Raw genomic sequence first — 12007 nt, 5'->3', positions numbered from 1 at the left:
ACATTACTGGCTAACACCTGGGCAATGTCCACACAAAGAGAAGCTAATATAAATTATGGACTTCAGATGGCAATGATGTATCAGTGTAGACTCACCAATTATAAAAATTTGTGACTCATGCCTGTAATTCAGGAGGATGAGTTCAAGGCCAGCATGGGATACAGAGTGAGACTGCATCAAAACAGTACACTCCTAAAACACAAATCAGAAAGGGTGTGTGTAAAAAACCCAATCTCAAACTAAAACACACTCATGCCAGTCTGGCTTAAGATGTTGATAGCAGAGGAGATAATGAATATGTAGAAATTTGGCTTATGAAATCTATTTCTTGTTCAAATTCTGCATGTGCCTATTATAACCTTTCTAAAAATAATTCACTAATTTAAAATTAATTAATTAAATAGTAAAAAAAAATGAGAGAATAAGAGACTAGAAAAATCTATAAAGAGGTCATATCATAAGGCTCTAGGAAAAAGTACCATTTATGGAAAAGTAGCAAAAAATCTTTTGTTTAAAAATTTACAAATTACATTACTTGACTGATTATGTATGTATGTGCATACCATAGCATGCATGTGATTAGAGGAAACTATGGGAGTTAGGCTTGTTAGCAAATACCTTTACTTGATGAGTCATCTCCCAGGCTCTATTGTGTTCTGAGACAGAGGTCTCATATTTGCCCGGGCTGACCTCATTCTTTAGTAGGTACTTTTGTTATATTAAAAAGAATTTTACTATTAGTTATGGTAAGGAGACCCTAAGCCAGGAGTTCTCAACTTGTGTGGGTTGTGTTCCTTGGGGTTCTTCAAATGGCCCTTTCCTGGGGATTGCCTAAGACCATCAGAAAACAGATATTTACAATTCAAAACAGTAGCAAACTTACAGTTATAAAATAACAATGAAAATAATTTTACGGTTGGGGGGGTCATCACAACACGAACTGTATTAAAGGGTTACAACATTAGGACCACTGTCCTAAACTTTTTGAACTGTCTCCAGTACAGAAATCTGGCAATCATGGTGTGTCAGACCATACTGGAGTTTATGTTAACAAGGTGTTTCATTGTAGGTCCCTAAACAGTTTCATGATGGGGAATAACATTTCTAGAAAAAGTAATTATAATATAGGGGGTTGGGGCTTTGAGTCATGTGATATAAGATTGATGCCCTGACCTCCTGAACAGGGAAACTAGCTGGAATTGACTTCACTCACACAGCAATGATTCACTCAATCACAATCACATAGTAAAGTTTAATAAAAATTCAGAACCCCCAAAGCTAAAGTGAACAGCCTAGTAGGTGACAGATATGGATATGTTACGCAGGGCAACAAATCCTAAGAACCCAAAGACCCTCCCAGTTCTTGCATTTCGCTTGTGGCTCAGCCTACTATCTCCAACTCTTCTTTAAATTAATTTTATTGGTTAGCATATGAAGTAATAAGTTTTATTTTGGCATTTTCATACACATGTGTCATTTTACTTATTCCCATTCACTTCCCTCCCCATGCTTCCTGCCCTTGCTTGACTGGCTCCCTTTATTTTACCCTCTTCTACTTTATTACATAAACATCTAGGTTCTACATATAAAAAGATGTATTTTTCTGAGTCTAATTCATATCCTTTATAATAAAACTGTAACGTTAAATATAGTAATTTATGAGTTCATCAGTCTGTCCCAGGGAATGGAGCCTGAGGTTCTAAAGAAGTACAGAGGTACAGATGACTGGAACTCCAAGCTTATAATTACATGTCGGAAGTGAAGGCAAGTATATAGAATAACCCTATAAAATTTAAACTAACTTCCAGTAGTTAGCATTAGAATTTATTAAATATCACTGGCTTTTATTATAAATATAGATGCATGAAACAATGTAGTTAAAAAATACTAACAGAAAGCATTAAAGATGATATAATTGTCAGACAAAACAGACTTTACATCAAATTGTTATAAGACAAAAAAGGACACTATATATTGACAGAAGTCAATTCATGAGGAAGATATAATAATTATATAAATAGAATCATCTAACAGAGACAAAAAAAATGTGAAACACACACACAACTGAAAAAAGGAATAAAGACAGCTACACAAACAGCCAAGGACCTATACCCTACTTTCAATAATGATCCTACTAGGATAGCTATAATAATTTCAAAACTAACAACAACAAAGGAAATAACAACACTCAACAAAAAGAAAATAACAAACACTGGTGAAATGTAGAGAACCCTCATGCACTTGTTTTGGGGAATGTTAAACTGAGCAATACCTGTCGAGTTTGATAGCTGTTGTAGAATATTGTTTTAAGGTGTGTTACATTTGTTTATGCTCTGGAACATTTGTTTAATAATGTAAAGATGTGTTGCTTTTGTTTATGTTGCATTTGTTTAACTGTGAAGCTGTGATCCTTTGCCTGTCTAAAACACCTGATGGCCTAATAAAGAGCTGAACAGCCAATAGCAAGGCAGGAGAAAGGATAGGCGGAGCTGGCAGGCAGAGAGGGTAAAAAGGAGTGTAGATGGAGACTACACTTTTGTTCTCCAGCTGCCCAGACCCAAATAATCACACAGGAATTATATTAATCACAACATTGTTTGGCCGACGGGTCAGGCATATTCCTAGTTAGCTCTTACATCTTAAATTAACCCATTTCTATTAATCTGTGTACTGCCAAGAGGCTGTGGCTTACTGGAGAAGCATGTTACTCCTTTGATTCCGCCTATTCTCTTTATCTCTTCTCTGTTCAGATTTCCCACCTGGCTTTACTCTGCTAAGCTGTTAGTCAAAACAGCTTTATTTATTAGCCAATAAAAGCAACACATATACAGAAAGGACATCCCACATCAAAGGTGGATAAAGGAAGAAGAAATGAGAGAACAAGGAGAGGAAGATGCTAGGAGCCAGTCACCCAACCAATCATGGAGTAAGAAGGAAAGTAAGATAGATATACAGAAGAAAAGGAAAAAGCCCAGAGGCAAAAGGTAGTCAGGATAATTTAAGAAAAGCTGACAAGAAACAAGCCAAGATAAGGCCAAGCATTTATAAGTAATAATAGGTTTCTTTGTGTGTGTGATTTATTTGGGAGTTGGGTTGTGGGGCCCCCCAAAATTTAGAAGATTAAAGAGAAAAAAATCCAACAACCAACAACAACGTTTCGGTGTTCCAACATGGGCTAAGAGGAAAAGAAACACCAGAAACAACATTGACACCCAATGTGACGCTATAGTAAAAGAAAATCCAACAACAAATAGCTGTTCAAATTTTAAATAAAATGGAGTCATATGACTTGGTATGTGAATTCCTAGATATGTGTTCATCTAGACTGAAAACAGGTGTTCAAACAAAAACATGTACACAAATGTTCGTGTAGGCATTATTCACAACATCCAAATGGTAAAAAGAAGCCAAATATTCTAACAAATAAACAACCAAAATGTAGTATAAAACTATAACATGGGCACTATTCAGTCAAAAGATGATTAAGTGTGCTATGTGAAATAAGCCAGACACAGAAGGCAATAGAGCATATAACCTCACTGAAATGAACTAGGAGACAAATGCGCTGAGACAAAAAGCCAATTAATGGTGCCATAGGAAGCTGCCTAGGAAGAAGAATGGGGTACTGAATGAGTACTAGTTTTCTTTAGGGATGATGAAGTGCTCTAGAACTTGACAGTGGTGATGGTTGTATGAACAGTTTTAAAATAAACTTTCAAGGCTGGGGAGTGAATCTTTATACATGCTAGGCAAGCACTCTTCCACTGAGCTACATTCTCATCATTTATCTAATTTTTATTTTGGGTGAGGGTTTTACTAAGTTCTCCAGGCAAGCCTTAAACTTGTGTTCCTCCAGTTTCAGCATTTCAAGTAGCTAGGTTTAAAGGCTGTGCCATCAGCCCCAGCAAAAGCAATAAATTTTACTATAGGAACTAAACTATAATTCAAGAAAAGATCTGTACAAATGTCCTTGACTCCAACTATTAATCCACAATCTAATGTTAACAAAAACACACACATACAAAAGGAGGCACATACTACGCACCGGTTAGCGCTGCTGGTTTGGACAGTGTGCTATACTGGTTCTGCGTGGATATCATGCTCTGTCGCGGACTTAGGGTTGGTGATGCAACAAGTGAAAGCTCCTCAATGACAATACTGCTTTTGGGATGATTCTTGGGAAGTTCATTTAACCTTTGCTCTAACGAATATTTTAAAAGGTCCAATTTCTGACTTGATTCATTAAATCTCGCTTGAGCCTTGCAAGGAAAAGAGATATTGTTGTCATCTAAGCCATGATATTCTTCAAATAACATATTAAACAGCTAAAAATTGTTTTTAAAATTACTTCTGAAAGTGCTTTTCTGTCTGTTACTTTTCCTGAGCCAAGTAATTTCATGACATTCTTTGCACCTTCTGCTACTGCAAACTCTATCCTAAAATGATGCCTTAATTCTTCCATTCGAAGCTCAAGAGGACTAATCACAGGTTTTGCTAGAAGAAAAAAGAAACAAAAATTTATTAATTGAATCATTTCATTTTCTAACATCTAGTGATTAAAACCCATGAAAAATAAATGAATTACTGACATTGGGCTCATTCTTAAGTCAATAAACACAACAGTAATAAGAGATAAAAGGCTGAAATACAAAATGGTATTTTAAGTCATTATACATACAAATCACATCTGAAAAGGTTCTACACCTGAAGACACTGGTATATATAATTTGATGAGATGGAAACACAGTGGTTCTTCACACTACTAAGTTCCATATTAAGAATTCAACCACCTCCAAAGCAAAAATGTTTGAGGGAAAAACTGAATCAGTACTGATAATATAAAAACTTTTTGTTATTGTAAATATTTCTTAAGCAACAGAACTATTTATATTATGGTTACATTGGACTAGGTATGATAAGCAATCCAGAGATAAAGTGTGTGAGAGGAAGCACAAATATTCGTTGCAGATACTATGACATGCTCCACTTAGAACTTGAGTATCCATAGATTTTGGGATCCACTGAGGACATGAAACCAATCTGTAGATACTGAACAATTGTAGTTTCTGGCTCTCTAATAACTAGCTCAAGACTATCATTGGAATAAAAAAAATATAAATAAAGTAAGAAAAATGCTAAACAAAGGAATACTATTAAATAGTAACATGCTTCTTAAAGCATTAATCAAAAAAAATCTGCTTATTGAAATGAAGAATTCTGTTCTACATGTGAAAAACAATGGGCAAATATCTGAAAGCAACCATCCTATGTAAAACAAATCAAAATCCCTAAACCAAAACTTTTTCTCTAAACTCTGAATGTTTCTTTCTTTTCCTTTTTTGAAAGTTTTTTTTTTTAAGATTTATTTTACTACTTTATGGACATGCATGCTTTCGTTGTATGTATGCATAAAAACCTTGTACATGCCTGGTGCCCACATAAGTCAGAGAAGGTGTTGAATCCCCTGGAACTGGAGTTACAGATGGTTGTGAGCTACAATGTGGGTGCTGAGAGTTAAAACCAGATCTTTTTCAAAAGCAGTAAGTGCTCTTAGCTGGTGAGCCATCTTTCCAGCCCATATGCCTCGTTCTTAATGAATTTAATAAGCACTCTAAACTTGTAAAAGACAACAAAACTTAAGTGTACTCCATCACCATTGTCAAAAGCCAGCTCATTGGTCTGGACGGCCTGAAGAATCTGCATTCGGATGACTTCTATTTTTGTCTTGCTATCCTGGAGCAGTTGCTGAGCTGTACCATGGAGTTTCCGATCCTATCAAAAATGAATTAGAAAAGGTAAGTGGAGAAAAAGATAAATCTTTATCTTTTTAAAAGATCAACTGATAACCTAGCAATTAAAAGGGTTAAAAGAATGTGCACATTCTAATAATAAAGTTTAGTCTTGGTCTTTTGAGACAAAGTCCTCCTGTGAAGCCTTGGATGGCCTGGAACTCAACATGTAGACCAGGCCTCCCTATTGCAGTGGAGAAATTAAAGATGTGCGCCATCATGTCCAGCTTCTAATAATCTTAAACATATACAGACACATAGACACACAGACAAGAGCCATAAAGACTTTAAAGAGAAACATTATTGGTTCAGACAATGAGAGAAAACAAATGAATCTTACGTTAGCCTGACTGCTTACATTGCTGGGGACTAAAGCCCAGGGTTTTATCCATAATAGGTGTGTGCTCTACCACACACTCAGTTACATCTCCACCTATGTATCTGAAAAGTACAAAGTGTTAATACAGCCATGACCTGCTAGTTACCCTTATAGTGTGTATGTGTGCTAAAGGCACCTACAGTCTATACCTTTAATATATTTCTCAATATACAGTATTATTAATTCTGTGATGCTGAGCCTTACATAGCACTGAACTAACCCTATAGTCTCTCAGTACATAATATTAACTACAGTTTTCAAACTATACCTAAGATCTCTAGACTTATTCATCTGCCCTAAAAACTTGTAGCCTGCAAGACCTACCTCTCCCCATTTCTTCCCTCACCTTGTCCTAGAACAAGGGTTCTAGTGTTATATTGATTCAACTTTATTATCAAAGGTCTACATACTAATAAGATCATAAAGCATTTTTCTTTCTGTGCTTAGCAAATTCCATTGGCATGATGTCCTCTAGGTTTAGCTATATCATTACAAATATAAGAACACCAGTCTTTAAAATTAAAACTTATTTATTTATTTAGATTTTTCAAGACATGGTTTCTTTATGTAGATCTGGCTATCCTGGAATCATTCTGTAGACTAGGCTGTCCTGAAACTCAAGAGTTCACCTGCCTATGTTTCCCAAGTGCTGGGATTAAAAGCGTGCAACCCCCCAAACCCAGTGAAAAATTAAAATTTATTATTGTTGTGGTGGTGTGTGCATGCATATGTCTGTGTTTGAATGTAGACATGCATGTGGTAGCTTGAAAACAACTTTGGGGAGTTGGTTCTCTTTCTATCATGGGATCCTGAGACTGTACTCAGTTCAGGTGTGCACAGCAAGTGTGTTTATCTACTGAGTCATCTTGTCTGCTCCAGAATCTTCCTTTGAAAAGTAGCACAGTATTTTATTGACTGTTATATGTATATCATACAATTTCTGATGGACACTCCTTAAACCCTAGTAATATTTTTAAAAATTCAAAATTGCAATTTTCTTCCATCTTTGTTTTCCACAAAATAGGATGAATGTTCCTTTATCATCATCAATAATTCCCCAAATCTGAAGCACGGTATCTGATGTTTACTTCAATAATGGAACTTAAAAGTGTTCCAAGATGTCTTCCTATCTTACTATATTTCAGTCAGTTAGTTGGAGAGGCAGCTCAGCAGTTAAGAGTACGTTGACATTGCAGAGGACCAGAGTTCAATACCCAGCACCCATGTTGGGCAGCCACAACCAACAACCCGTAACCACAGTTCTAGGGCATCCTCTGCCTTCCTCTGGCTTCTGTGGGCACCTGCACTCACATATATATACCCACATACATAACCATGTAACTAAAAAATTAAGTCTTTAAATTTGAGTTAAAGTTCAGGGAATGTAACATACATGGGCAAATTTTAATCCTAGAAAATATTTGTGTGCTCTTAAATTAGGCAAAAAGACCAAGGAACAGGACTGATTTGCACCGGTGATGAGAGGAAAAGTTTAGAAAATCTTGATAGTCATGAATGAGTTCTTTGCAAAATTGAAGAGTTAGTCATCTTTTAAGACTTCAAACAAAATTCTGAACTAAGCAAAATTGCTGTGATTCTGTTTAATTCTAGAATCACTGACGGTAAACGACATAGAAGGACATAACAAACGCCCACCCAAAGATGTCCATGTTTAATGGGAGAATCTTCTAAGTTACCTTACTCAGCAAAGGGATTTTTGTGGAAGATGGATTTGAGATTGTTAATCATCTGACCTTAAATTACAGAGAGTATCCCGGATCATCCAAGTAAACTCAACATGAATAGAAAGACCCTGAAATGTAAAACCGGAAGAGAGAACAGGCTAGAGTGATGAGATAGACTGTGATAAACAGTGGACACACAGATGGGGAGTCCCAGTGCACAGCTTCCAGCAGATGAAAAGGCTCAGAATGGAATCTTCCCTGCAGTCTCTAGGAGGAAACACTGATCTGCCAACACCGGAACTGCAGCTTAGTGAGGTCTACTTCTGACAAAATAACTACAGAACTGTCACACACACACACACACACACACACACACACAAGTCTACATTGTTTTAAATCTCTAATTGGTATGATGTTTAGAATGAGATGTTCCTCATAAGTCTAAGGCTTTACTTGATCCCAATTGGTTGCTGCTGGGAGGGATTAGGAGGTGTGGCCTTGCTGGAAGTTGTATGTCACTGGGGTCAGACACTGAAGTTTCAAAAGACATATACCAGTTTGCTCTCTGGCTCTAGCCTGTGGTTTGAAATATGAGCTCTGGGCTTTTCTGCCTCCATGCTTTCGTTCCACTATTATAAACGCTAACCTCTGGACCCATAAACCCAATCAAACTCTTTTATAAGTTGCCTTGATTATGGAATCATAACAATAAAAAAGTAAGTAATACAATTTGCTCCATATAGTAATCATAGAAACGCAACAAGGAATTTTAAAAACTATCAGATATTAATAGAACTACTATAAGAGTTGTAATTTAGCTGAACAGTGGTGGTGTATTCTTCAAATCTCAGTGCTCAGGAGGCAGAGGCAGGTAGATTTCTGAGTCTCTGAGTTGAAGGCCAGTCTGGTCTACAAAGCTAGTTCTAGGACAGCCAGGGCTACACAGAGAAACCCTGTCTTAAAAACTAAATTAATTAATAACTAAATAAACAATTTTTTAAAGAATAGGTATCCACAACACTTGATTAACAAATCAAATTGGTAAGTAGTTATTTACATGGTAGGCTAATCTTCACTTATTATTGATGCAAAACCGTTAACTTGGGAATAAAATAGACTACAACAAGCTCCATTGTCCGTGATACGTAGGGCCAGAATTCAAGAAACAGGCATAATTTAGCAGTACCATTTCAGTTAAACAACCATGTAGAATGGAACACTGCAGAAAGAGAAAAATGGGTATGTATGGTGTGATGTTTTACAAAGAGAAAAGGTTGAGTTCTTAATTTATGTTTGATGTATTTAACAGAATTAGTATATAATTGGGGAAATGAGTGGCATATTGTGCAGTTTTTCTTTACTTTTTTTCTGCTCCCAACTCAATAATTTTAGGAACTTCTACCTAGTTTTTACTCTTTTTTTTTAATTTATTATGTATACAATATTCTGTCTGAGTGTATGCTGGCAGGCCAGAAGAGGGCACCGGACCCCATTACAGATGGTTGTGAGCCACCATGTGGTTGCTGGGAATTGAACTCAGGACCTTTGGAAGAGCAGGCAAGGTTCTTAACCTCTGAGCCATCTCTCCAGCCCTAGTTTTTACTCTTTAATAAAGTATTTTGATTTCATGCCAAGTAAAGAAGTCAGGTTCAGACAAATTACTAAATCCCTTTGACAGGCACACTATAAGGCAGACACATATACCCCATAGACATTTGTTAATTACCCTTTACCAGTGAGGAATCTGCTTGAATTTGGTATCTGTCTGAGGCATAGCATATACACTGTTATGAATACAACTCTTAACGTTTCAATTTTAAAAGGAAAGCATTTTTCCTTTTCTTCTGCTTCTTGAGTGTTAAGAACATCAGACAAGGCAGAGTGGTGGTGACACACACCTTTAATCCCATTACCAGGAAGCAGAGGCAGGCGGAGCTCTGTGAATTCGAGGTTAGTCTAGTCTACAAAGTGATTTCCAGGACAGAGAAACCCTGTCTTGGAAAAGAAATAAAGAAGGGAGGGAGAGAGGGAGGGAGGGAGGGAGGGAGAGAGGGAGGGAGGGAGGGAACATCAGACAAATCAGAGATCTGAAATAAGAGAAATGTTTGCTCTGAAACTCATAATTTAATCAGACATGAATCAAATTGTCTCGTGTGTGAAAATGACTACTTTTGTAAAGCTGTTGGTTTCTTTCAGAAACTGTAAAAGGAGATACAGCCCTCTGAATACAGAGTTTCTGCGTTACATAATACTAAAATTATACTGCTAGGGCATAATTATGGTTAAAATCTTTTAGGGCAACAAAAGAATGGTACAGTACCTCATCTTTAAAGGTGAAATTATAACTAGTAAGGCAATTATGCAATGCTATGTTTTTCAGTAAAGCCATTTTCTTTATTATCTTATCACTATGATAATTTGTTTTTTCTCTCTCCCTCCCTTCTCCCCTAACACCCCCATGAAAAAGCTTCTTATTATCCAAGGCTGGTCTCAAACTCATTGTGTCACTAAGGATGGCCTTGAATTTCTAGTCTGGTCTCTGACTTGCCTGGTCTAAGTACTGATAAGAGCAGAAAGCAGGATAGTATGCAGAACAGGCAAGCACTTGCATCAGCCAAACTATGTCCTTATCCCAGAAGTTCTTTTAACTATTTTAGTATAACATGAAAGGAAAACACTTATACTTCATTTAAAAACTAAATGGACTTTCCCCACACAGATCTTTTTCAGAAGAGCTGCTCAAATGTCAACAGTGTGATGAAGGTTTTTAAAACTGACTTAGGGTACCACCTGCCATCTTCAGCAGTGTATGGTTACTATACCAGTTTAAGGCCAATATTTTACTAACTTTGGACTAAAAATAATTTCTTATGGTTCCACCAAATACAATAATTAAAGTGAATACTAATAATAAGCACTTTACAATGCTTGATAATTCTAAGTGTATTGGATATATTATAATTATAAGCAAAAATAACTATAAATTTCTTATTTTCAACTTATGTATCATTTTTAATTACTGAAAGTAGATTCTTTGTCTCATACAATACATCCTGACCATAGTTTCCCCTCTCTCCACTTCTCCCAACTCACCCCCAGATTCACTCCTCCTCTGTTTCCCTTCAGAAAAGAACAGGTCTCCAAGAGACAACAGCCAAAAATGACAAAATAAGATACAATAAGACAATGCAAAAGTCTTCTAAGTATGCACTGCTCTTGACCTAATAGAAAACAGCTGATCAGTCATGACAGCGCATGCCTTTAATCCCAACACTCAGGAAGTGAGACAAAGATTTCTGTGAGTTCAAGGTCAGCCTGCACTACATAACAAGTTCCAGCCAGCCAGAGCTACATAGTGAGACACTGTCTCAAAAAAATAAAAGAAATTTTAAAATGTACTGCTTTGTAAAACCACGCAGGTATAACATACATTTCACAAATACATAGCTATCAAATAAATAAGCCCATTATAAACTTTTCTATCATACTTGTAGCTTATTTTTCATACATTAAATATTACCATACTCATTAAAATACAAGGTTTGGCTCATCAGAATCCTAACCCAAGCTTTTAGTTTGATAGACATTGAGAAAGAAAGACAGATAAAGAGGTATTTCCCAATTAGAAAAAAGTATGACAAGGGTTGGGAACAGAAGGAAAGGAAGAAAACATTGGAAAAAGCCCTAGATTTTAATAGTTTTGTGTATTATCTGAACATAAGCATAAGATTCTTTAACAAATCTTATCAAAACCTTCACAACCGAGAAAGTGCTAATAAATACTACTCCTTAGACAATAAGGTAAGATAGATATATCGCACTGCCCAGGTCTCTGTATTAATAATAATAAAAATGTTAGTAGTGTAAATTATAAAGTAGAAATAATTAGAGTATACAGATATGAAATCAGAAAAGAATAGTGTGCAACAGGGGCCAGTGGAGGACAGTGGTAACAAATGAGTGACAGCGCGGCGTTCAGTCTTGTAGCAAATAAAGTATATCAGAATACTAGGAAGGAATTCTTCTAAATAGTACAGACGGTAAAAAGCAAAGCAATGTCCTTGGCTTACATAAAATTTGCATTTTAATGTTAAACACAGGATGACGGAATTGATCATGTCGCAGGCATGGCTGCACAAACCTAGAAAAATCTC

At 36.2% G+C, this 12007-nt stretch overlaps 1 protein-coding gene across 3 annotated transcripts in view; it reads right to left on the bottom strand.

Annotated features, from left to right (window-relative positions):
• The window catches only part of Pkn2 (protein kinase N2), a 101541-nt gene that overhangs the window by 35771 nt on the left and 53763 nt on the right, over positions 1-12007 (bottom strand). For all 3 annotated transcript variants that reach the window (XM_041658670.1, XM_041658814.1, XM_041658740.1), the window contains exons 4-6: positions 5655-5772; positions 4349-4494; positions 4046-4259 (exon numbers count right to left, since the gene is read on the bottom strand). In XM_041658670.1, coding sequence (XP_041514604.1) covers positions 4046-4259; positions 4349-4494; positions 5655-5772 — 478 coding nt within the window. The remainder of the gene's footprint in view (positions 1-4045; positions 4260-4348; positions 4495-5654; positions 5773-12007) is intronic.

The sequence above is a fragment of the Microtus oregoni genome, unplaced genomic scaffold (assembly GCF_018167655.1).
Source record: "Microtus oregoni isolate MIOR12 unplaced genomic scaffold, Mior012 000000F_ref0000247, whole genome shotgun sequence".
NCBI classification, from domain to species: domain Eukaryota; kingdom Metazoa; phylum Chordata; class Mammalia; order Rodentia; family Cricetidae; genus Microtus; species Microtus oregoni.
This window is presented reverse-complemented; position numbering and strand designations above follow the sequence as displayed.